The sequence below is a fragment of the Moschus berezovskii genome, chromosome 16, assembly GCF_049115385.1.
Source record: "Moschus berezovskii isolate FMDL1 chromosome 16, NW_MosBer_1.0, whole genome shotgun sequence".
Lineage (NCBI taxonomy): Eukaryota > Metazoa > Chordata > Mammalia > Artiodactyla > Moschidae > Moschus > Moschus berezovskii.
Window position 1 is genome coordinate 77,005,917 of NC_142475.1, and position 27,256 is coordinate 77,033,172.

At 43.7% G+C, this 27,256-nt stretch overlaps 1 protein-coding gene across 1 annotated transcript in view; it reads right to left on the reverse strand.

Annotated features, from left to right (window-relative positions):
• Positions 1–12,410: 12,410 nt before the first annotated feature.
• The window catches only part of XKR4 (XK related 4), a 316,470-nt gene continuing 301,624 nt past the window's right edge, over positions 12,411–27,256 (reverse strand). The window contains exon 3 of the mRNA XM_055431957.1: positions 12,411–13,612. Within this exon, the coding sequence (XP_055287932.1) occupies positions 12,666–13,612 (947 nt within the window). The 3' untranslated portion in view covers positions 12,411–12,665. The remainder of the gene's footprint in view (positions 13,613–27,256) is intronic.

Here is a 27,256-nt window from a genome sequence, read left to right on the forward strand (position 1 = left end):
CACAAGGATTCAAACATCGGATTTTCCCAATACTCCAGATGTTTGACATCACAAATGCCAAATGTGCTCCTGGGGTGACTTACTTCTTTACTTTTTCTTGGGGTATTTACATTCTTGTAGGACAATCTTTTTGTTTTTTTAATAATACCATACTGTCTACTTCTGTTTTTGAAGATGAGTTAGCAATCATTTGGAAAATTCAGATGCTGAAAGCCCTCAAATGAAAAGAAATATAGTCACAAGGAAAAATAAAGTTTTTAGGGCTGCTGATGGTCCAGAGGTTTTGTCTTGCTTGAAAAATTTCTTCATTGTCCACCTTTCTTCACTTCCGTTATTCTGAAAATTGTTCTCCCGAGAATTATTTTTGCTATCTGGGGACAAAGATGCAGTATAGGTGATGACAGAATCAAGATCCAAAATATGTTGAAATGATTCATGTAATAAACTTGTTGACCTGGTTTAATGGATTTGAACACAGAAGTTCTTGGGATGTCATGATATATTTATAATGGGATGATTGAATAGGGCCGTGGTCACCTTGAATTTCACTGTTGTTAAGACAAAGGATGATTCAATGGTCATGTTACAAGCAAGGGTACTTACTGTACCTTCAAATATCTCCGTTTATAACCCATCAGACGCCCTCAGCACAGAGTTAGCTAGGAGGGGACAGGCGAATGACCAAGGGAAACTGTCAAGCAGGAGAGTCCCCTTAAGGACGGAGTTAGTCACCAAGGTCATCTCTGCCCTCCTGGTCCAGCCATGCCCGGGCATGTCATTAGTGGATGCATCTATTGTCATCACCACAGAGTAGCAGGGTCCACAACGACCTCTGCTCTACAAAAAGCAAATATTCCTGATGAGCCACTGACAGTTTTCCTCCTCAGTCCCCACACCTGCACATTTACAGCAGTAGGAAACTTGTGTTCCAATACCTCTCATAGTCATTCCTACTCAAAAGCCTTGTTTTAGAGGATGATTTCTTGTTCCTATGTGATAACAGCCAACCAACTTATTGGACAAGATAGAGGATATTTGTGCCTTTTTTGGCTTTAAAGATTGAGAAAATTGACACTTTCTTCAACTTCTTAGTTTTCATTGCCTTGCAATTGAAAGTTGCATGGTGGCAGGCCACTGTTTCACCATTACACTTCAGAGCTTGTGTTCAGAGCTAGATTTGCTGAAGTACAGGATAACCCTGGTGCCTAAAACTGGGCCTGTCACTTGGTACCTCTTGGTACGTCTTGGAGATCATCACCAAGATGGTCACTGATGAAGGAGAAACACCTTTGGAAGAGGTACAAAAAGGACCACAACATCGTCTTCTTTTTCTCTTAGATTTTTTATCAGATGTATCTGAAGATTTTCACTCATTCTTCTCGTGTTAACGTCTGAAGCTGTTCTACTGAAAGGTTAGACAGAAAACTATATAACCACATACTGATGTCTGACTCTCTTGCAAACTTTGATCTGAAGTACATTTATCCTTACCTTGCAGCTCAAACCTTTCCTTAAAAAGAGAAGCAAGTGGGAACCAACCATGATTTTTAATTAAGAGATCACCTGTTTATTTTTTCAGTGAACACTCAGGTGCTGAGAATGTCAGCTTGGTGATCTCAGAGCTAGTAACCAAGGTTACACAAGGTTGGAGAAGCAACGGGAGAGCCAAGTCCACATACACAAGTATATCAGTTTGAAACTCACCACCTAGGAAGGCAAGAATCAAATAATTCCATAGCTACAGCCATCTGGATTTTACCTCCAAAATTGAATTATAAATTGGTTATTACAATGCTGACAACAGAACTCTCAGGAAATGAAGAACAGCAACTGTACTCAGAGCAATCATTAAACAGATGACAATGACTTATTTCCCCCTCATTTCCAAACACAAATAGATTTGTATCCATTTAAGGTGAGTCTCCATAACCCAGTGTACTGAGCTATGTAAGCCCCCAGGAATCCATTCACTTTTTTCTCTTTTTTCAAAGTCGTTATTGTTTAGTTACTATGTTGTGTCTGACTCTTGGTGACCACATGGACTGCAGCCCACCAGGCTCCTCTGTCCATGGGATTCTCCAGGCAAGAATACTGGAGTGGATTGCCATCTCCTTCTCCAGGGGATCTTCCCAACCCAGGGATCGAACCCAGGTCTCTTGTGTCTCGTGCATTGGCAGGCAGATTCTTTACCATTGAGTGGCTAGGGGAAGGCCTTTCAAAGGTGTGCAAATGAATGCAAAAACAAATGAAGAAGGTGGAAGTTCATCGCAGGAGTGAGAAGCAGGGAGCCGGGATTCTGGAGCATCCTGCTTCACAGAGATCTTTCTCTCCTGGCCTGCGGACCTCACCACACTGAATGAACGCTCCTTCCTACTAACTGACTCATTTCCCTTTGCTGTAGCTTGACTGCAATCTCACAAGTCAAGAATTTGCAAGATTAAAGGGTCTGTTGAATTAATTAATGCAAATCACCTTCAGTAAATCTTGACAAGTTCCAAGGCGTTTCTGTAAAAAAAGAGAAGGGAATCAATAGCATCAGCAGCGGAGGCTCATGTTTCTGGTGTGGCTAGTTCATCTTCAGCTCCCTTCCCCTTCCTCCAGGCAGGAGAGACTGCTGTCATTTCAATAGAGCTCCAAAACTCTGGTTCAGACCAAAGAAGACATTTCACCCCAGGCTTTCAAGACATACTTGAGAGATGTATTTCTTTTTCTAGGTACAGTACCTTAGAAAGGTTAATAAGGGGAGTTGTTAGATATCTTAGTTCTTTGAAAGAAGGATATGAAATGACAATTCTTGACTAATCGACAGATCTCCGTTGATTATAGGATGATGTGCTATTGCTCCCAATTGGAGTAGAAGAACTCTCAGCAACACAGATAGAAAGCCACAGGTGGAAGGTTAATTGCCAAGTTATCATAGTGGTACACAATCGCCAGAACCACAATGGACTGAAACGCCAGTGTTGATTACAGCCCATTCTACTAGCTTGAAATCAAAATAGGAATTTTTTACAATGATAGAAACCCAAAATGTATTTTCCACACACTTAAGGGTGTTTTAGAACTTCCTGATAGATGAATTAATTTGAAACAATTAAGAGCATTGATTTGATACAACTTGATACCAGACTGCCACTAGAACAGCTCAATTAAATTAGCTTAAACACAACATCTTCATTTATTAATATTTGTAGCACTTAAATGAAGTAAGAATTTGATTAGTTCCATTTGAATGCAAATCAAGCAACAGAGAGATCGGATGGCCACCAGCTGAATTTGGTAGATGGAAGTATAATAAAAACAATAAACCTTACATTTTTATGAAGTTCTAATAACAGAGTAGGTGACAGGCTTCAATATTAGCACAAGAGAAAATTTTGTGTTGGTACTGTGCTGGTATATTTGCTTATCAAGTTGATTATTAGTTCTGATGTTGATCTGTTGTGTTAAATATGATGTTTCTCTGCAAACATCACTCGCCTTGTCTGGTACCACCCCTGAGACGGGGGCAGTCATCATAATGAACCACTCATGGTGGCAGGAACTGAGACATTCGGGCTCTGACTTAGCACTATTATTAGGTCAGCTGTTTTGTTGAAGGGATTCTTGGTGTTATTCTGGGCTCATAAAAATAAATATGCTTTCTTTTCTCTTTCCTTTAATTCCACAGAGGACCTATGAATTTATAGCCTTCCCTAACCAGAATTATTTAACTCAGAGGAAATTAGTTATGTACGTCAACAGTTATCTCTAAATAAGATGCTCTTTACATCCATGGGAAGCCAATCACTGTGGGCCATATTGAAGGAGAGACTTGGAATGGGTACCATGCCAGCATGTGTCCACACAGGGTGGGGCTGGCAATCTTCACTCCTGAATGTGATGCAGGTCACTACTACTCATCTGGGCACGGGGCTTCAGAATATCCTCTCAGGTTGCAATAACTGAGGTTTATGTCTGAAAATTTGTTCTTTCTAAAGAACACGTATGCTGCAGATTATGTTCTGGGGAAACCTACTGGGACATCTAACTTCTGTGTACAGAGAGATATTTTTTTGCAATGAAGTTCTACTGATGATGGGAAAGGGAGAACTTTGACAAGCCTGCATGCCCCATGTGCACTTTTATAAACACACATGCCCCTTGTCCAGAGGGGGTTTCTGACTCCCTCACAACATATCCTCATTCTGTCTTAACTGATGGTCCTCTTCCGTTCCTCTGTGGCCAGCCAGAACTCCATTAAAACCCAGAATTGCAGGCTTCCCTGGTGGTCCAGTGGTTAAGACTTCCGAGCACCATGGGGTGCTGGTTTGATCCCTGGTCAGGGAACTAAGATCCCACATGCAGCATGATGTGGCCAAAAAAAGAAAACCAAAAAACCCCAGAATGGTGACTGGGACAAAAAGATATCATAAGTGCTCATCAAAGATGCTTCCTGAAGATCAGGGAAGTGCTGTCTCAGAAGCATGCTGATTTCACATTTCTTCTTAAAAATAAATCCTCAGAAACATCTCCAAAGCTGATTCAAAGATGATTGGTTTGAGTCAAATGTGCATGCGTGCATGCTCAGTTACTTCAGTCGTGTCCAACTCAGTGTGATCCTATGGACCCTAGCCCATCAGGCTCCTCCACCCATGGAATTCTCCAGGCAAGAATACTGGAGTGGGTTGCCATGCCCTTCTCTAGGGCATCTTTCTGACCCAAGGATCGAACCTGCGTCTCTTGTGTCTCCTGCATTTCAGGTAGGATCTTTGCCACTAGCACCACCTAGGAAACCCTTGAGTCAAATACTTTATGCCAAAGGGTGTCTCAAAATTTATTTTTGCTTTGTGGTCTTGACTTAAAAATATCTAGTGTTGGAGAGGCCTAAGAACAAATTACAAAACGGCTTTTCTCTTTATCAGCATCCATCTATTGTTGATTTATCTTTATATTTATACTGTAACCTTATGTTTGCCACTATGCAGGCTAACTGTGTATTGTGAGGCTTATGTAATGCAATCTTGGAAAAGCTTATGTTTCTTTATTGCTCTGGTATGGAATTAAATGTAGACATTAAGAAGAGAAGCAGTGTGATAGGATAGAAAGAACTATAGCTGAAGTCAGAAGACTCTTCTGCTACCAAAGACCAAAGTGTGAGCTGCTGGAATATGGAATTCCTTCTGCGTGTGACTGTGTATTGTCTGGCAGTGCCAGGCATATAGATCACACTTGATAGATGAATGGTTGAAGGAATTCTGATAATGAAAAATGCCTGATTGCTTTGGATCCCAGTCGTGCTCATTTCTAAAAGAAGTGTTCTCAAGTAACATTGAGATCTCATTTAGATGCTATTCTCTATAACAATTCATGACGCCTAATTTAACCTAACTTCATAAAGATCTGTTTAAATCATATCAAAGTCAGAAGTCAGATTCCTTGTATTTTTAACATATTACATTTAGACTGATGGCTACATCTATCTTTTAAAGTAAACACCAGGATTGAGAACCTTTTTGGTTTATTGCTGTGGCCATCTTTTTAGCATGAATTCAGCCCACACACACTACTTCCTACACAACAGAATCATTGAATGGGTCACAACTCTGTCATCCTATGGGTCTCAGACACATTATATCTAAGTTGAGGATGGAGAAGACACATACATTATTTTATAATCCAACTCCACAAATATTTGGTAAATGCTATATTCTTTGGGTGTAAACTTTCCATCTAAGAGGAAATTTCCAGATTTATATGATGGTTCAACTCATGGTATAGTAATCCATGTACATATTAAATTTTGTGACCTGCAAGATATTAAATGAAATTTAGGGCAAATTATGGCAGTGGAATAGAGTTATTTTATAATATGAAAATAATGATGGCTCAGACAGAAAAGGATCATCCTGCAAAGCAGAAAACCTGGGTTCGATCCCTGGGTTGGGAAGATCCCCTGGAAAAGGGAATGGCAACCCAACGTAGTATGCTTATCTGGAGAATCCCACAGACAGAAGAGCTTGGTGTGCTACAGTCTATGGGGGTCACAAAGAGCCAGACACAATGGAGCGACTAAAACACACACACACACACACACACACACACACACACACAGAGTCACTCAAAGATTTGTTAGATTCATCTTTCCTTCTTCCTTTCCCCACCCCCATCTCTCTTTTTTCCCCAGTCTGAAGGTCAAGGCAAGTAGTGGGGTTTGGCTGTCTTTCCATTTACCTAACTGGAAGACAGTAGCATACGTGTAGAGAATACAAGAAAAGAACCATCAGGCTAACTTATATTTATCACTTATTTTAGTGCAAAGTAGAGCCATGGAAGGGGGAGAGACAGCTGTTTGGAATGAAATACAAGCATTTATCTGCCTACTCTGAATTAGGGGCCGCAGTAAAATTCCATGACAAGCGATAAAGACTTCTGCTTCTCATCACTGACTTTTTTATTTTTAACTTCTCATCTTGAAGGACCTCTTTGATTTTTAAATGAAATTCTTTTGAAAAATTGGATCGTCAGACCACGTTTTTGTTTCTCCTGAGATCTTGCCAAGAACGGAAGAGATTTTGGTGGGAAAATATTCCTTGGTTTTCTAGAAGGATTTGCGGTTGTGAGAAGTCATGACAAGGTGTGTTCGTCTCTCAGCTCCAGTGTTTCCAGCTATGGGACCCTTGCCTAATTTAGTGTCTGTGAGCTTAAGTTTTGTCTGTAAATGGAACTTAACTCACAGATGGCAGAGAAAATGCAATGAGATCATGGAGATAAAGCTGGCTAATCCTTGATGCTCTTGGGCTCAGTCAGTTCCCATTAATACAGGGAAATGAATGGCGTAAGTCTTAGAGGGGTGGGGCAGGGGAATAACCAAAGCAAAACTTTGATTCAGTCAGTGTTTCTGACTTACACTGATATATTATGAAAATGATATTAGCAAAGCAGCTAGATATTTCAAGGACATTAACTGACCCTTATTTACCAGAATATAGACCCAGAAAGGGGGCTTCCTAGGTGGCTCAGTGGTAAAGAATCCACCTGCCAATGCAAGAGACACAGGTTTGATCCCTGGGTTAGGAAGATCTCCTGGAGAGGGAAATGGCAGCCCACTCCAGTATTCTTGCCTGAAAAGTCCCATGGACAGAGGAATCTGACTGGCTGGCTATAGGGTTGCAAAAAGTTGGACACAGCAACTGAGCAACAACAACAACATATCCAGAAAAAGTTAAAGGTTTGATTTCTTGGCTAGATCGTTCCATGCAGTATTACAGAAGTTTGATTTTTTTTCCTTACAGAAGCTAGAGAAAGAGCTTCAGGTGGATGGTGAAACAACGCGATGCCTCAAACACTCAAGGGAGAACTTTCGGACCCCTCATTCCTGTGGGTAAACGGCTGTTTGCCATGTCTTCCATTTGGCTTTCTGCTGTGTGAGAGCTTGTCTAATTGCTACAATTAGCAAAATTAAATGGCTCATTGTGTTTTTATACAAGTCCACCCACACGCCACAGACTTTCACTTTGGAGGCTGTTGATCACAGACACTTACTGCATCTTTCCATGAGCTCATTTGTAGGATAGCCCCTGGACAAGACACATGTCCACAGAGAGCACTGTGGGAGACAGTGCAGCCTGCCCAGTGGGTGAGAGGAGGTGCTATCCCAGGGTCCAGATGGTCTGATACAAGTGGGGACCAGAAACTTAGGAACGGAGGGATGGGTTGGGGGTGATAGAGAGGAATGGTCCATCCTTAGTTTAAAAGGCTCCTGCTTCAGATGGGTAGAAGCAGGGGGTGGGGGTGGGGCTATGAGTCACAGGCTGGCACAAGCCAGCAATTTGATTGTTTTCAAATGTGACTCTGGGTTGCTGAAGATAAACGAACATGAGTTGATTTGCGCCCATCACTGAAATTAGAGAAATGACCACCTCAGTCCTGCTGTGTTTGCACTGCACACATCAACCATTCTCTGAGTTGTTTTTCTGAAAGACAGCCTGAGCTATTTTTTTTTAAAGGCTTTAAAAACATCAAAATCCAGGCACCTCATCCAAGCTTTATATGGAAACAGCAATTGCTAAGGGCAAAGACTCAAGAGAATGCCGGGGAACATATATGTAATCTCAGAAATGGTTCATTAGATTAAAAAAAAAATCTCTGGATTCTTGTCCAAACATTGTGTCAGAACTTGTTTCCCTTAATGGTATTTGGTACACTGAAAGGAAAATATGTAACCTTACATAATCCTGCTAAGGACACCAGATGTTTTCTTTACTCCTTTCAATATGTTCAGAGAAAGAATCTTTGAAATGACTCAAAATTATTCTCATCTCTCTAAAGACAAGCTCCTTGAGGAGTGGAAAAACTCATTCAAGCTAAAAATGCTAAATTATATCTAGATATTTCCAACTGAAGAATACTCTTGAGAGTTCCTTGGACTGCAAAGAGATCAAACCAGACAATCCTAAAGGAAATTAACCCTGAATATTCACTGGAAGGACTGATGCTGAAGCTGAAGCGCCAATACTTTGGCCACCTGATGCGAAGCTGACTCATTGTAAAAGACCCTGCTGCTGGAAAAGATTGAAGGCAAAAGAAGAGGGTGGCAGAGGATGAGATGGTTAGATAGTATCACTGACTCAATGGACATGAGTTTGAGCAAACTCTGGGAGATGGTGAAGGACAGGGAAGTCTGGTGGGCTGCATTTCATGGGGTCATAAAAAGTCAGACATGACTTAGTGACTGAACAGCAACATTTCCAACCCAAGTTCAAGTGTGTTGATGTCTTACAGACATGGATTCTACACTTGAGCTGATGCTGGAGTGGGAAAAAACCTTTTATCTAAAAGTTTATGTGTCAATAACATACATTTATATGCATTAATAATAGTATATATTTTACTCTTTTCATCCATTAGTTGTGTGTGTGCATATATTATATGTAATATGTGTGTTATCCTTACTAAACACACGTCTATACAATATCTTTTTTAAAAAGTCATTGAGATTTCAATTATTCCTATTCACTTTTAATTGGTCAATGCTATTATTTCATTTATTCATAGAGCCAAAGAAATGGGCCATTGAGAAATTAAGTATAAATACATCTTCAGATCATCTCTGTATTTTTCTTTTGCTAATACTTAAATTGCATATTCTTGCCATGTCGGTAGGAGAATTTATTTCATTTGTTGGGTTCACAGCAATATCATAAAAGAAGAGTTACAAAGTGTCTACAAAGTCCAGGTTACTGAACTAGATAGTACATAGTTAAGAACAACAGGAGTGGGAGAAGATTTAAAGGACATAGTCATTTGGAGGGACCAAACTTTGACTTACATTGAAAAAAATTTTTTTTTCTTCCACACAAATACTTAAAGTCTCAGTGTGGTTAGGATACATACAGTCCTCATCTTAAGTTAAGTTTCATTGAGAAATGTTCATTTAAAAGTGAAGAAAATTTATAATATTTTCTTTTAGAAAACTCATGGTCCTATGCAAAATTAAGTACTAAGGACAGACCCTTCACCACCCCCCCAAGTGACCCAACAGACCCAGCAGAGGATGCTGGAGCTCATAGATAAAGAATCCAGTGTTTCTGATTTGTATGCTAACAAATTTGTAGGTTCCAATTTGTAAGGCTTGTTCCTTTTGGATTCTTGAGCTACTCTTGTGGAGAATTTAGCGATCAACTGAAAATAAAATCTTAGGGTTTATACTAAAGTATAAATATGAAAATCAAACTTTGTTCCTTTTTACGTTGACAATGTCTCTTTAAATCCTAATACTGGAAATGCTCTGTTATCAGTGTATCTGAAACAAATACATGCTTGATGGCAACACATGCTTTCTGAATCACAGAAGCAAGATTAAGCCATGATTCTCCTTGGAAGTAACATTTGTTGTTGTGTTGTTGTTCTTGTCTGTAATCTTGAGAAGTCTTGTTATTTATAACATGGTGGAGATATCATTTCCTTAACAAGGATTTTTGACTAAAGCCTCACCTTTTAAGTATGTTGGATAACAGAGTATTTACAGTATTTGGTAAAAATCACTGAAAATTTCAAAGTTCTTGCACTCTCCTGACTGCATTCTCACTTTGAAGACAAAGCACAGTACAGCATTTTTTTAGTCACACAGCGCTCATTTTGATTCTTCACCTGTCAAATGAAGGATTAAGTTGAGAAATAACTTAGGATTTACATGATTGAAGAGTGATGGGACCTGTTGTGTTTGTTGACTGACATTATCATCTGCGATTTACTCATGGAATCAAAGGGATAGTTCAACTGAGCAATTCAGTTTCCAAAAGATCATTAATTATGAAGCTAATGACCCATGGGCCGGCACCAAAGTGAAGAATTTGCCAATATAATCATTTTTCCCTTCTAGAGTGGTGAGTGGAATGTTTTTGCCAATTGCTGGCAGGAAGAGCATCTTTCTGGGCCTTTCCTGGTGATCAGGTAACATTTTCACATCCAAACCAAAGGTTTTTTAGTGGACTGCTGCTTGGAGGATCCATCATGGAGTACTAGGAAAATATGTCTACTGATAAAAATCATCTACTTTTTAAACACTGACTTTGGACTTAGTACCAAAAGAAGTCCTAGTTTGAGCCCTCTGTCACTTGCTGTGGGTGTCGTCATAGGAACGGCCGCCTCTGTACGGCACAGTCATGACAGGTAGTGGCTCTAGAACTTGACTGTTTAAGTGAATTGGACAGTCCAAATAACTGAATAATTAAGTTAAACTGACATTTTTTTTTAAAGTGACTTGACTAATATTTAGTGCATCAGTTGGGTAGATATAAAACTGGGAAAGGACGTCTAAGACATTGCCCACTGTGGTCAGGTTTGTCATAAGAGATGGAAGAGTCATCACTTCCATCTTTGGTTTCCTGGGAAACATTGGCCAGTCTTGACAAGCCCTTTCTAGTTAAGCTGATTCTCTCGTCCCCTGATATTCTGATAGCACCCCTGGCCAGGTTCCTTGGGGCACCGACATGGCAAAGTAGGATGATCTTGTAAGAGACATGTGTTCTCGATCTGCTGAGGCAGGCAGATGGGATCAGTGGACCAGTTTCTACATCCCAAGTAATTATGATGCTTAAAGTATTTTAAATGATCCCAGGTCTATAAAAAATGTGATGATGCCTATATGTATATCCTATATTTTTATTACAAAAATATTGAAATAATCCATGAGTTATTCCACTCTGCACCAACTATAAAAAAATACTATCAAAGTTTGACCGGCACTTTTAATGCAACAAAAAGCACCATGACTGTGGGTGGGGAGGGACACTGGGAACAGAAAGTGGGGAATGTTTACTTGCTGGACAGAGGTATTTAAAACCCAGAAGCTTGTTGTAAGAGTGGGACTTTACAAAATGACTGAAAGACAGATCTTAGCTGAATCTAGTGATAAGCCCTCAATCAGTTCAGAAGGGTTTTCTCACAGCATATCCACTGCACCTGTGGGCTCATACTTACAAAAATGTGTCCCAAAGCCTCTAAAAGACACATCACTTTGACCTTGGAGGTGGGGGGAGAGGGGTCCTTTACACAGGGAGGACTTGACTGAGCACTCTTCTGCTTTGGTGGGGCTCACACCACCCATGCTCAGCTGTTCAGGGCTTCCCCATCAGTCCCGTGTTGGATGGACTTTGGCACCAGAAGGGTGTGGCCTGGCATATTCTGAAATCCTGCCTGCCCGCCATCACATAGAACCTCCATTCCTGCACCTGAACACTGGCCATCTCTCCCGCCGCTCTGCCCCGACCTTCCCGTGTGAGCTGCCCAGGCCAGGAAATCAGACACTCATTCTGCCTTTCGCTCCCGCTTCCTCTCCGTGGTTTTATTACAGTTTTTGCAACTGAATACTGCATCCTGATTATCACTGAACTTACATCACTAAGGTATCAAGCTCCTTGGTCTTGTCAGAAGCCATCCATGGGCTGCATAGGATTTCTGCAATAGGAGATGTTCTCAACTTAAAATTTAAAATGAAAAAAAAAATCCTGACGTGTGTTGAAAACGAACCATTTCATCAATTCTAATACATGTGTAAACACACTTGGGTTTTCTGTCCATTGGGTAAGGTTTTCACATGAGGATGGTTTATGAATTCTTTCTAAGCTTCACTATATTTTTTTGTTTGTTTTTTGTTTTTCTGGAGTCTTGAGGGATATGTTTTCTCTCTCTTTGTTTTCATATTCCTGCAGGAATCACAGCTTTGCATCAAGAGAAATCACCTAAACTGTTTTGACAGAGGATTGGCATGTGTGTTAGTGTGTGTGTGCTCATGTGTGTATGTGTGATTCAGTATATTTTTATGCAAAGATCAGTTAACTCCATCCACACACCCTACTGATTGGAGGCAGTATTTCCCATCACAACAGTACCCTTGGATGGATGTGCTGAAGATTGGGCTGGAGGGGTTGGCGGCAACAAGGAGTCCCACTCAGCTGGCCTGTTCCCTTCAGACGGAGTAGGAGGGTCTTGGGGCTGCTCTTTGAAAAGAGGCCAGGAGCGGGCACTCCGCTGATGGAGGGTCAGACACGTATCCGATGAGGGTCAAACTGGGAGCCTGGCAGCCCATCTCCCTGCTCTAGGGGAGAGTTTCCTTACTGCCACAGCCCTGCTGTCTGTCACCCCTCTGTCTGGAGGTAGTGGCCCCTCCAAGTCCTCTCGTTTTATAAAGTGGTCTCATACTCCAGCCGCTCCTGAATGAGAGCATCATCTTTGTACTGCAGCCTCGGAGGAGACGGCGAACATTCAAAGGCTAAGATGGCCTTTCGGAGGCTTCGGTCCAAAACGTGTCTCTCCCACGCTGGGTACCTATTCCTGAACAGGTCAATCTTAATGACGGATTCTTCAATCCGTGGTGGGCGAGAGGATGGGGTGGATGGGGCCGTGGGCCTCACCTGAAACACTGGGACGCACCCATCTCGCTCTGCGAATTTCTGGTCGCGGTCGCCGGCGACACTGCGGTTGTTGGAAATGGACCGCAAGGTGCTCGTGGCCACATCTGGAGGCAGAGTGAAGGCAGCAGAGGGGTCCTCGCAAGCACAGCTTGGTGATTGCCCGAATCGGGGTCCGTTGGGGTGAAAGAAGGCATAATACATCAGCATAAAAACCACGCCGGTTAAGAAGCTGCTGAAGACCACGCACAGCGCCGGGATGGCAAACGCGTCCGCGATCTGGGGAGCCTTGTAGAGGTACCAGAGGGCACTCAAGGCTGTGTTTTCCAGAAGGATCACGAAATAGTAAATGAAGAGCCTGCAGCGTGTCCTGCCTTCCTTGACATTGAACCAGCTGAAGATGTAGATAATCCCCACTACCATGTCGAACACGATCTCCTCCCACTTGGTGATGCAGAACTCTGTCTCACAGTGGACGATCCAGAAGGTCATGATGCACCAGTGAAGGACGATGAAGATCCCGAAGTAGAGCTGGAAAACCGAGGCGAAGAGGGCGAAGGTGATGACTCTGGCCGCGATGGTGAAGAAGTGCCAGCAGAACTGGATGACCACAGCCATGTAGCTGATGGGCTTCTTGTCATCGCGAGAGTCCCGGAGGGCCTTCTGGTAGGAGGCCAAGGCCCAAGCCAGGGATACCAGGGAGGCTGCTGCCGTGAAACCTACAAAGGCAAGCGGGAAGACAAGCTGTCAAAGGTGCCGTACACTGGAAAGGAGTCACATGGGGCTGGGGGTTTGGGACAGGCTAGCTTCCACTGCAGCAAAGCTCTTCATTTCTCCGAGTTTTAGCTGTACTGTAGATGGGACTCCTAGGATCTGTCCTCCACGGGCCCCCATCATATGGAGAAGACATGGAGCTGATGAGACTGCTACTCAGGATGAGAGTGGGGTGTGGGGGCTGAAAACGGGGAGGGGTATTAGCTTTCTGTGTATTCAGCAAAATAGATTCCGGAGGTCATTTTGTTTGGTGGGAATATAACCATGGACTGCATGTTGATAGAACTAGGTGGCTGTTTCAGCTTTGCCACTGATGACCTCCATGACTTTGGACAATGATTTAAATTGGCATCCTCGTTTAGAAGGTGGATAATCTCCAAGGCTCCTTGTCAGCTCTGGGATGCTGTGATTGAAAGGAACTAATAATCACAGGAAAGGCGAGGGGCTAGTTGGTAGTCTTTCTGGTTCTAAACAGGAATAAATGTAGCTCAGTCCCCAAAGAAAGTTAATTATTTCTTGAAAATAAGGCAAGGAGTCCGTGGGGTCTCCGTGGCCAAGTTTCTTGTGGCACCTGGTGTGCTCTCTGCCCTCATGTGATCTGAGACTCTTTCTACAGCTTCTTTCTACTTCAAAGAAGAAATGTCTGTTCACTGTCACTCACCTTGTAATCTTTCACAGATTAAACATTGTACAGAAATCACTTATCAACCGCTTTTCTTATTAGGCAGTGAGCCCATTTAGTTAGTATTCCCCCTGAAAGTATGTTTCCAGATTAAAAAAATAAATATTCTTATTGCTTCCCTCCACTCCTGCTCCACCTACTACACTTGAAACATCACCTTTGTGGTTCTGATGTGGAGAAGGCTCTTCTAAAATACACCATCTCATTCAGGAGGGAGGGAGAATTCCACTTTGTCGCTGAAAGGTCAGATCAGTCTGCCCTGCAGCTGGTTTGTTAATGAGTCGTAGCAAGAGTTGCAACAATACTTATGTCTGTGTGTGTTCTCAGTCTTATCTGACTCTTTGTGACCCCATGGACTGTAGCCCGACAGGCTCCTCTGTCCATGGGATTCTCCAGGCAAAAATACTGGAGTAGGTTGCCATGCCCTTCTCCAGGGGATCTTCCTGACCCAGAGATTGAACCTGGGTCTCTTGCATTGCAGGCAGATTCTTTACCATCCGAGCCACCTGAGAAGCCCAAACAATGGAAAACCAGGATTGACCACTTGGGCTCGTCCATTTAGTTTTCTTTAATCTAGAATGTTTCCACAGGCTTTCTTTGTCTTTTATCACTGGACAGTTTTTGAAGAGTACATTACCTAAAGACAAGAAAGAAAGAGGGAAGGAAGGCAGGCAGGAAGGAAGACTTCTAAATACAGTTAGAACCACAGGAAGAGATGTGCAAACATTGTGCACCATTCTTCATTGCTCTCCTCTTCTGCTTTTGCAATTTCAGTCTGAGCTGCAAATGCCAAAACATTGTGAAATAAAATCTGTTCTCCCGTTGTGTTGTTTGTGGCCTGGGCATAAACAAGAATTGTTGGAAAAACCCAGAGAATGCTTTATGTGATTTATATAGCCTAATTCCCTAGATGTAGGAGGTTCAGGGAACTGAACCACGCACTCTAAACAGAGTGAGACTCTTTCCTTCTCCTTAAGGAGCACAGAACGCAGCTCTCCTTGCCGGCTCAACCTCACCACAGGCCAGCCAAGGGTTGGTCTTGGGGTCAGGACCCATGCTTAAACCGAACTGCAGCTAGTGAGCAAGGGCTTTTCAAAAAAGCTGTTACTGTGTAAAATTTCAAACATATACAAATAGCAGAAAGAATACTAGAACAGATAATCCCTGCATGCACGGTCAACTCAAGGTCCTGAGTTCTGAAATTCTTCCCGAGGGAAGTGTGAGTTTTGGTCGGCAGGGGGCGCCTCTTGACAGCACCTCGACGGGCGCCTTCCTGAATCTTCCTGATGCTTTGTCTTCCTTTTCTGGGAGAGCTGTGCTGGGACCTGATGTTTTCTCCGCTCTTCCTGGGAAGCCTGGCCTGGTGGCTCTCGGCCCGACTTCCTCTGGCTAACTCGGTCCTGCAGCCACCCTGCCAGGTTTCCCTCTCCCCGGAAGACAGAAAATGCTCTGCTCAAATTTGAAAAAAACCACTTCTCAGTGAGAATTTAAGCATCCTTTTCCTTGGGGAAGCCAGTCCCGATCCCTAATCTGAGTCCAGCCGCCCCCTCCGCCCCCGCCCCCCCAACTACAAGTGCACACCACACCCTGCACTCTGCACACTTTGAAGCACTCAGGGAAACAGAGACCCAAAGGGAGGCTAAATAACTTGCCTGAGCTGATGTGACTAACAGGGTCGAGCAGACATGCAAATGCACAGATTCCACACTGTGCACCGTGACCGCAGACTGGGACCGGACCGGGATCCACGACAGGTGAGAAGAGGCATAGACGAGTGTGTGAGCTGTCGCACTCCGGGGCTAACAACCTCGAGGGCTGAAGGTGACCCCGGAGCCGTGCCGCCTCTCAGGGTCTGACTCTGAGGGCTCCTGTCACACCTGCTCCTTTAGGCTCGCCTTGAACATGCTTGTTCCCAGGTCAAGGGGTCCCATTCTGGATTTTTTTCACAAAATTGACCAGAAGCACAAGCTCCTAGAAGGAAAACCAGGCCTTTTTCATCTTGACATTTTTTGGACTAAAACAGTCTTCCTAGTTTTCCTGGTTTTTTTTTTTTTTCCCCCTGTGGCTGTACTGTGAGGCTTATGGGATATTAGTTCCCCTCCCAGGGATCGAACTCAGGCACTGGGCAATGAAAGCATGGATTTCTAACCACTGGACCTGGATTTTTATCTGTGGAAAAAGGTTGCCCAATTCAAGCTGATTATAGAGCAAAGAGTAGCAGGTCATGAAACCAGAATGGTTTTCCATTTCTTCAGCATGCTTAGAGCTTGTCTCTTAGTTACAGATATAGAAGCCGGAGATCCACTTGGCTGGACTCTTTATCGAATTCACCTAGTTGAAAGAGTATAATAATTGAAAATACCATAAAACCGCCTGTGCTGTGATCTTTGTGGAATGAGGTGACGCAAAGAAAAGTCATATGAACTCCACTGGGTCTAAGATGTTCGAAATCTCCTTGCATGGAAACCACTTTATCTCTTTTTTAAAACCTTGTAATAGTTCTGATTAAAAATATTTAAATGCTTTAATATGTTTAATTTCGGTAAGGATACGCACTCTCCTCGTAATCCATCCCAAGGAGTTCAGCTTCTTTGCAAGGCAAATTGTAAGGCTGCTAAGGAGTTGATAAGAGAAATACTGAATAGAAATTTTAAAAAACATTTTACTATGAAAGCAGTTGAAGAAAGTTGTGGGAAGAACCAAAGTGTCCTCTTCTCTTTAAGACATGTGAAAAGGAATTTCCTTTCTTTTTTAAAATTTTTAATTGGGAGATAATTGCTTTACAATATCGTGTTGGTTTCAGCCAAACGTCAACATGAATCAGCCATATATATGCATGTATGTATGCATACACATACATATATGTATGCATAAATATATATAGGTCCCCTCCCTCTTGAAACTGCCTCCCACCTCCTACCCCATCCCACCTCTCTAGGTTGTCACAGGGCACTGGGTTGGGTGCTCTGTATCACACAGCAAACTACCGCTATCTGTTTTACATATGGCAATGTACATGTTTCCACGCTACTCTCTCAACTGGGCTTTCCTTCTGAATGGAAAAAACACAACTTAGGTGATCTCGCATAGCTGCAGCCCATTTCCCTTTTTAAATTATCTTTAGATTAAAAAAAATTTCCCTGGAAAGCAAACATTCTGTGTGTAAGAATTTGAAAACATCTAATGCTGTTTCTCTAGGGAAAAAACATTCTGTACTTAGGAGAAGGTGAGGAGTCACCCTCCTTTGTACAATATTAAAAACTTCAACCTATATTTACACTGAACATAAAAAGATGATAGAAATGACTACTCAGAAGACATAAAATAGGGCTTCCCTGGTGACTCAGTGGTAAAGAACCTGCTTGTCAAAGCAGGAGACACAGGTCTGATCCCTGGTCTGGGAGGATCCTGCATGCGGTGGAGCAACTAAGCCTGTTGCCACAGCTACTGAGTCCTCGGGTGGGAACAGCGGAAGCCCAGGTGCCCAGGGCCCACGCTCTGCAACCAAGAAACCACGGAAATGAGACGCCCACAGACCGCAGCTGGAGAGGAGCCCCCTGCCGTCACAACTAGAGAAAAGTCTGAGCAGCAGTGAAGACCCAGCGCCGCCAAAAGTAAATAAATGAAAACTAATAAAAAAGAAATATCCAATGCAGATGTTTAAAAAAGACATAAAATAAGTAATCTGAGATTCCCAGTAGAGTTACATTGTCCTTTAGAGTCAGTTTATTTTCCACACCATTTATTTTTTCACCATCACGCTCTTTTTTCCTTGGAGTTTTACTTTGCTGGGTGGTAGGGGGATTAGTGAGGGCAAAATGAAAAGAAATAATGGTAGGGACCTAACAGAAGCAGAAGATATTAAGAAGAGGTGGCAAGAATACATAGAAGAGCTGTACAAAAAAGATCTTCACGACCCAGATAATCACGATGGTGTGATCACTCACCTAGAGCCAGACATCCTGGAATGTGAAGTCAAGTGGGTCTTAGGAAGCATCACTACAAACAAAGCTAGAGGAGGTGATGGAATTCCAGTGGAGCTATTTCAAATCCTGAAAGATGATGCTGTGAAAGTGCTGCACTCAATATGCCAGCAAATTTGGAAAACTCAGCAGTGGCCACAGGACTGGAAAAGGTCAGTTTTCATTTCAGTCCCAAAGAAAGAGAATGCCAAAGAATGCTCAAACTACCGCACAATTGCACTCATCTCACATGATAGTAAAGTAATGCTCAAAATTCTCCCAGCCAGGCTTCAACAATATGTGAACCATGAACTCCCAGATGTTCAAGCAGGTTTTAGAAAAGGTAGAGGAACCAGAGACCAAATTGCCAACAATTTTTCAATGATCGCTAGATCATCAAAAAAGCAAGAGAGTTCCAGAAAAACATCTATTTCTGCTTTATTGACTATGCCAAAGCCTTTGACTGTGTGGATCACAACAAACTGTGGAAAATTCTGAAAGAGATGGGAATACCAGATGACCTGACTTGCCTCTTGAGAAACCTGTATGCAGGTCAGGAAGCAACAGTTAGAACTGGACATGCAAATAGGAAAAGGAGTACGTTAAGGCTGTATATTATCACCCTGCTTATTTAATTTATATGAAGAATACATCATGAGAAACGCTGGGCTGGAGGAAGCACAAGCTGGAATCAAGATTGCTGGGAAAAATATCAATAACCTCAGATATGCAGATGACACCACCCTATGGCAGAAAGTGAAGAAGAACTAAAGAGCCTCTTGATGAAAGTGAAAGAGGAGAGTGAAAATGTTGGCTTAAAACTCAACATTCAGAAAGCTAAGATCATGGCATCCGGTCCCATCACTTCATGGGAAATAGATGGGGAAACAGTGGAAGCAGTGGCTGACTTTATTTTTCTGGACTCCAAAATCACTGCAGATGCTGACTGCAGTCGTGAAATTAAAAGATGCTTACTCCTTGGAAGGAAAGTTATGACCAACCTAGACAGCATATTATAAAGCAGAGACATTACTTTGCCAACAAAGGTCCATCTAGTCAAGGCTATGGTTTTTTCCGTGGTCATGTATGGATGTGAGAGTTGGACTATAAAGAAAGCTGAGCACAGAAGAATTGATGCTTTTGAACTCTGGTGTTGCAGAAGACTCTTGAGAGTCCCTTGGACTGCAAGGCGATCCAACCGGTCCATTCTAAAGGAGATCAATCCTGGGTGTTCATTGGAAGGACTGATGTTGAAGCTGAAACTCCAATACTTTGGCCACCTGAAGAGCTGACTCATTGGAAAAGACCCTGATGCTGGGAAAGATTGAGGGCAGGAGGAGAAGGGAATGACAGAAGATGAGATGGCTGGATGGCATCACCAACTCAATGGACATGGTTTTGAGTGAACTCTGGGAGTTGGTGATGGACAGGGAGGCCTGGCGTGCTGCGGTTCATGGGGTTGCAAAGAGTCTGACACGACTGAGCAACTGAACTGAAAGATGAGGAAACAGGGACAGCACCAGGTGACCTTCTCTCACCTGCAGAAAGAGACATGGATGGGCAGGAGCAAAATGAAAATAATAATAAAAAGTTTGCTGATATGTACCAAACACTGCTCTGTGGCTGGCCTTCCACAGTCATTACTCCATTTATTCCTCACAGCATCACTCCCTCAATGTCAGTATTGTTGCCCATTTTACAGATGAGGAAACTGAGGCTCAGAAAGTGAAATATTCTCACCAAGGGGCAGCAAACATTTCTGTAAATATAAGAAATACTTTGGGTTTTTCAGGCCCTGGCTCTCTGTCAGAAGCATTCAGCTTTGCCCTTGTAGGGAGAAAACAGCCATAGACAAGAGTTAAACAGAAGAAAAGCAGGCGATGGGCTGAATTTGGTCCGGGGGCCTTCGTATTCCAACCCCTCAGCTGACACATTTTGAACAAGGAGCAGGGTTAAGATTTATACCCACATTTTTTCTGACTTTAAACTCCTCACACTCTTCCCTACACTCACTGAAACATTCTGGGCCATTGATGAAAGCTGGTCCCTTTGGGGACCATTTCTGAAGTGGTTTTAGGGTACTTACTGTCTGAATGAAAGCCTGAGGCCCTGTCACCATCCACCCAAGCAAGGAAACAAGTGAAAGTCGCTCAGTCGTGTCCAACTCTTTGCGACCCCACGGACTATACAGTCCATGGAATTCTCCAGGCCAAGATACTAGAGTGGGTAGCCTCTCCCTTCTCCAGGGGATCTTCCCAACCCAGGGATCGAACCCAGGTCTCCCGCATTGCAGGCGGATTCTCTACCAACTGAGCCACAAGGGAAGCCCAAAGAAACAAGCCCACAGGTAAGTGTGGTTGTGGCCTGTCTTGTGCACGGGATGACATCTGTGCATGAACACACCCACTGAAGGTCAACTGTAAAGTCACCTAAGAAGGAGCACAAGTGCCACGCCTCCACAGGCTTGTTCATTTTCAGGGAGGCAGGCTGTTGTTCAGTCACTAAGTCATGTCTGACTGTTTGCGACCCCATGGACTGCATCATGCCAAGCTCCTCCGTCCTCCACTATCTACTGGAGTTTGCTCAAACTTATGTCCATTGAGTTGGTGATGCTCTCTAACCTCTGCTGCCCCCTTCTCCCTTTGTCTTCAGTCTTTCCCAGCATCAGGGTCTTAAGCAAGTAGCCATTCGCAAGGGCAAGATGGCACCCTGGTCCAGGCTGGCCCCCACCCGTGGAAACACCAGCTCCTGCACCTGGCCACGCCTCAGCCACACCAGCCGAAGCATCTGAGACAGAGTCTGTGGCGGCTTCTCTTCCCTTGCGTCTCAAGGTACTTCTGCAGCCTGCCATGCGTGTAAATGTGATGGCCACAAATCACCTGCCAGTGTCACCAGTAATGACAGTGACTGGCCTATTTAGAAGGATCTGTGATCAGGGCATCCGTGGGAGAGTGATAGAGTCTGGGTCCCTGAGGTTTATAATCAAGTGTTAATTCTAATGAAGGCGACTGTCTACTCACCCGCATTCAGAGTTATTCACGCTTAGAGGACTTGGAAGAGGGCCCAGAGGATGCAAAAATGGTGACACTAACCCAGGGTAAATAAAATGAAGAAGAATGAGCTGTGCTGGGGGTGGCAGGTGGCCGTGTCAGGTGGGTGACACGGTTGCAGCACAGCCAAGGATCTGTCAGGGGAGGGGCACTGGCATGTGACGTTCACGAGGACATAAGTTGGCATGGAAAAGACTCTGATGCTGGGAAAGGTTGGGGGCGGGAGGAGAAGGGGACGACAGAGAATGAGATGGCTGGATGGCATCACCAACTCTGTGGACATGAGTTTGAGTGTACTCCGGGAGTTGGTGATGGACAGGGAGGCCTGGCGTGCTGTGATTCATGGGGTCGTGGAGAGTCGGACACGACTGAGCGACTGAACTGAACTGAACTGAATATTTGTGCTGATGGACCCTAAGAGCCAAGCTCTTTTCTGGTAGAAGACTCTGCCTTTATGGGGTAGAAGGAGATGAAAAGAATGCCCCTGATGGAAGAGGCTCCCAAGGAGAGACCTGGGAAGACACACCAGTCAGCCCGGGTGTGAACACATGTGCTTGGTGCCATTGTCCAAAGATAAAAGGATAACAGGTTTGCAAGCTGCATCCCAGAGCCAGGGGCTCCCCTGCTTCCTTCCTGTGTCTCTCCCTCCACTCCATTCTCACACAAACATTGACACTTATGAAGCTCCAGGTGCTGAGGACACAAATGCAGGTCCCTAAAGGGACAGCAGGTCAGCGTGGGAAGCAGACGCTGCTCCAACTGTGGGCGGAGCATGGAGGAGAAACAGCTTGTGCCCTGGGAGAGGCAGCCCAGCCACAAACCGGAGCTGAAGGTGCAGCTGAGGCTGAAGCTGGGGTGTCTGGGGAGTGCAGAGCTGGCCAGGGAAGTCAGGAGACTGTGGACATGACATACCAGGCAGGGGGACGTGAGCCTCAGGGAGTCAGGGACACCTTCAGTAGCCTCCTGGCCAGGTGCCTGCGGGCCTTGAGTGGTGGGATGACATATCTAGCTCAGGTGGGTGACTTGGCAACACTATCCTGGAGGGGCGGAGGTGAAAATGGGGGAAATTCTCTGCCCGCTGGCCCTGAATCTCTGGGCCAGTTGCTCATTACACCTGTTCTTTACAGGTTTGAGTGAGAGTCAGGAAACTGGAGTTCCTTAAAGTATTTTGTGAACAGAAAACATTCTATGTAAATATGATTAGCTGTTTCAAGGCTTAGCTTTCCTCTTAATTTTTCTCCCTTTTGCCTCCTCCCCAGGAGCTCTTTCACACCTGGACTCAAAGGAGGTCTCCCTGGAGGAAGGAGAATAAGAGGTACAATCTATATGATAAAGACTTTTTTTTCTCTTTACAGATACGAAAGCAATTCTCTTGATAGGATATTATTTCTAAAAGTCACTTGAAAATAGGAGGAAAAATAGTTGGCATTATCTATATAGGTGGAATATGTACTCCATTTTATCAGATTAAAAGCCAATAAAACAGAAGCTACTCAGTTGAAGGAAGGAGGGGAGGTGGAAATATGATGTTAGGGATGCAGGAATGTCTGGGACAGGATCAGGTTTCTGTGGCCGAGTCTTGGGAAAACCCAGCTGACAGGGGTGGTCAGAACATTTCCCTGAAATGTGTACTAAAAAGGAGCCTTTCTGAAGGAGGGAGGGCTCAGCCTTCAGCCAGGCAGTCCCCCTCCCAAGGATGGAGTGGAGGTGGGGGAGGGGAAGATGCTGGGCTTCCCGAAAAAGACCAGGACTAGGAAGGGAGTGGACCACAGCCCCCAGACCCAGCCGAGGCCCCTGGAAGGACCACCCAATGCTTCATCTATCTGCTTTCGATTGCTGATTGTTTCTATCCCCTGCCTTCATTCTCCTAACAATTTCTGGCAGAAATGGATGCCCTTTAAAATAAAAGGCCTTTTACTGTAAGCTGTAGATTTCTCTAAAGATCACCAGCGTCCATTTGTGGGGCTCCCGCAGGCTTCAAGGAAAAGGGCTGCCTTTTCGGCAGGTGGGGGTGGGGGCTGGAACCCCCAGCTTCTGCCCTCACTTCCCAGTGCCCTGCCCTTGGGGTTGCCTCAGTTTTGCTCTGTCAGTGCAAAGGCCACACCTTGTGCTGGAACCATTTGATAATGCAGCAGTAAATGCAAGCTGGACGAGGACTTTCTGGGTGATTTACAAAAATACACCTCAATACTCTGAGGACTCTGATGTGCAGCATTATCTATTCTCAGGGCTGGACTGGTTGGGAGAAAGCCCACCCGCTGGGACCCCAGGGGTGCACAGGAGTGCAAAGCCTGGAAGCACCCTCCTCACAGCCTCAGTATCGCTCAGCCTCTCGGGGATCATGGTCATCCCTGCTGGCCAGCAGTGGGACCTCCCGTGCTTCTGTGCGTGTGTGTATCCACGTTCAGTTGCTAAACTGTGTTGGACTTTTTGCCACCCCAAGGACTGTAGCCCACCAGGCTCCTCTGTCCATGGAATTCTCCAGGCAAGAATACTGGAGTGGGTTGCCATTTCCTTCTCCAGGGGTTCTTCCCTTCTCAGAGATGGAACCCACATCTCCTGCATTGACAAGTGGATTCTTTACCACTGAGCCACTCACTAGGCTCAAGTTGAGAACCCTCAGGGAGATCCCAGTCCACCTGTCTTGAATGCTCTGCTTTTCTGACCCACGTCTGGGCCCGGACCTCCATCAGGATTCCCCCATGGACTGCTCTGTGATGCCTACCTGAACCACTCACTCTGGAAAGCCTGTCCTGCCTCTCCCAATGGGTTACAACCTCCACTTCTGTGCTCCATTCCCGCCTGGTGTACAGGTTGACTTTGATTTTCGAGTTGTTCACTAACCTTTCTCTTTTTGTGAGATCCGTGAAGGTAGAGACTGAGTCCTATTCTTTGTTATACTCCCAGAGACTTTGAAAATGCCTAGCGCACTTGAAAATTACTTGATAAATTGCACTGAATTGAATTGAACTGAACCTGGAGATGCTCTAAATTGGGGTATGGTGTGGTTGCCATTCTTGACTGTAAGAAAGACACACAAATGACCTGGATCTTGGGCTGTTTCTTAGCGTCCCAGGGTTGAACTTACCCTGAGGCAGAGACTAAGGCACAGAACCATTGAGATTCCAGTGTGCATTCCCTCCCTAACCAAGGCAGGTCCCTAATAGAACAGAAGTAAATTAAATGCATGCCATAACCTGGTGTAAAGGTTTTTCAATTAGGATTTTGTATGCTAGCAAGCAGGAAAAGAACAACAATTTCCCTAGACAGAGACCTTTAAATAGAAATGACCAATTCCAGATTCAAGGCTTTCTCTAAGTCTTCTAAAATTGGCCAGAAGAAATAATTTTAAACTTTCTAAAATACCTAGAGGGGTGATTTTGATTGTATTAAGGATACTTAAGTCTGAGTTCTCAGCAAAAACTCTGGGATTATACATGTCTCAGAATTTGTCAACTAGTACAATACAAACAACTGTGCAATTTGGAGATGTTGATATGTAAGTGGTCCGATATTCATGACATTTACAAGATCACTCTGAAAAAACCAATTTTGGTTTGAGTGATAAACTTGTAAAAAAGACTTGAAACAGATAGTTATAAAATAAACATAACTAAGTAAATGATTAATAGTGAATAAGGAAAAATGAAAAGAGTGACACCACAACCCTAGGCTAATATTATTATTATAATAGAGCACTTAAATTTATCTCTGAGCTTCCAAGATGCCAAAGTTAAAAAGTGAGTTAAATAATTTAAAAAATGATTCATAATTAATTAAATATCAATTAATTATAATATTAATATATAAATATATACTCGATAATATTAATAGTTAAATAATTCTTGCTGTTGGAGAAAAGGAAGTAGTATTTGTCCTGGTAAAATATTCCTAAAGTGGGGAACCACTGCCCTTCTCATGGGTTTCCATTACAAGCTTTGCAGACATCTGCTGCTACTGCTGCTAAGTCACTTCAGTCATGTCCAACTCTGTGCGACCCCATAGACAGCAGCCCACCAGGCTCCCCCGTCCCTGGGATTCTCCAGGCAAGAACACTGGAGTGGGTTGCCATTTCCTTCTCCAATGCATGAAAGTGACAAGTGAAAGTGAAGTCGCTCAGTCAGTTCCGACTCTTCGTGACCCCATGGACTGCAGCCTACCAGGTTCCTCCACCCATGGGATTTTCCAGGCAAGAGTACTGGAGTGGGGTGCCATCGCCTTGTCCATTGCAGACATCTAAGACAGCTTAAATACACAAGAGTGAACATCGACATTCTAGGAATCAGTGAACTAAAATGAACTGGAATGGGTGAATTTAACTCAGACGACCATTATATCTACTACTGTGGGCAGGAATCCCTTAGAAGAAATGGAGTAGCCATCATTGTCAACAAAAGAATCCCAAATGCAGTACTTGGATGCAATCTCAAAAACGACAGAATGATCTCGGTTCATTTCCAAGGCAAACCATTCAATATCACAGTAATCCAAGTCTATGCCCCAACCAGTAAAGCTGAAGAAGCTGAAGCTGAATGGTTCTATGAAGACCTACAAGACCTTTTAGAACTAACACCCAAAAAAGAGGTCCTTTACATTACAGGGGACTGGAATGCAAAAGTAGGAAGTCAAGAAACACCTGGAGTAACAGCCAAATATGACCTTGGAGCACGGAATGAAGCAGGGCAAAGGCTAATAGAGTTTTGCCAAGAGAACGCACAGGTCATAGCAAACACCCTCTTCCAACAACACAAGAGAAGATTCTACACATGGACATCACCAGATGGTCAACACCAAAATCAGACTGATTATATTCTTTGCAGCCAAAGATGGAGAAGCTCTATACAGTTAGCAAAAAGAAGACCAGGAGCTGACTGTGGCTCAGATCATGAACTCCTTATTGCCAAATTCAGACTTAAATTGAAAAAAGTAGGGGAAACTACTAGACCATTCAGATATGACCTAAATCAAATCCCTTATGATTATACAGTAGAAATGAGAAATAGATTTAAGGGACTAGACCTGATAGAGTGCCTGATGAACTCTGGACGGAGGTTTGTGACATTGTACAGGAGACAGGGACCAAGACCATCCCCATGGAAAAGAAATGCAAAAAAGCAAAATGGCTGTCTGAGGAGGCCTTACAAATAGCTGTGAAGAGGAAAAGCGAAAAGCAAAGGAGAAAAGGAAAGATATAAGCATCTGAATGCAGAGTTCCAAAGAATAGCAAGGAGAGATAAGAAAGCCTTCCTCAGCGATCAATGCAAAGAAATAGAGGAAAACAACAGAATAGGAAAAACAAGAGATCTCTTCAAGAAAACTAGAGATCCCAAGGGAACATTTCACGCAAAGATGGGCTCAATAAAGGACAGAAATGGTGTGGACCTAACAGAAGCAAAGATATTAAGAAGAGGTAGCAAGAATACACAGAAGAATTGTACAAAAAAGATCTTCATGACCCAGATAACCACGATGGTGTGATCACTCACACCTAGAGCCAGACATCCTGGAATGTGAAGTCAAGTGGGCCTTTGGAAGCATCACGATGAACAAAGCTAGTGGAGGTGATGGAATTCCAGTTGAGCTATTTCAAATCCTGAAAGATGATGCTGTGAAAGTGCTGCACTCAATATGCCAGCAAATTTGGAAAACTCAGCAGTGGCCACAGGACTGGAAGAGGTCAGTCTTCATTCCAATCCCAAAGAAAGGCAATGCCAAAGAATGCTCATACTACTGCACAATTGCACTCATCTCACATGCTAGTAAAGTCATGCTCAAAATTCTCCAAGCTAGGCTTCAGCAATACGTGAACCGTGAACTTCCAGATGTTCAAGCAGGTTTTAGAAAAGGCAGAGGCACCAGAGATCAAATTGCCAACATCCACTGGATCATGGAGAA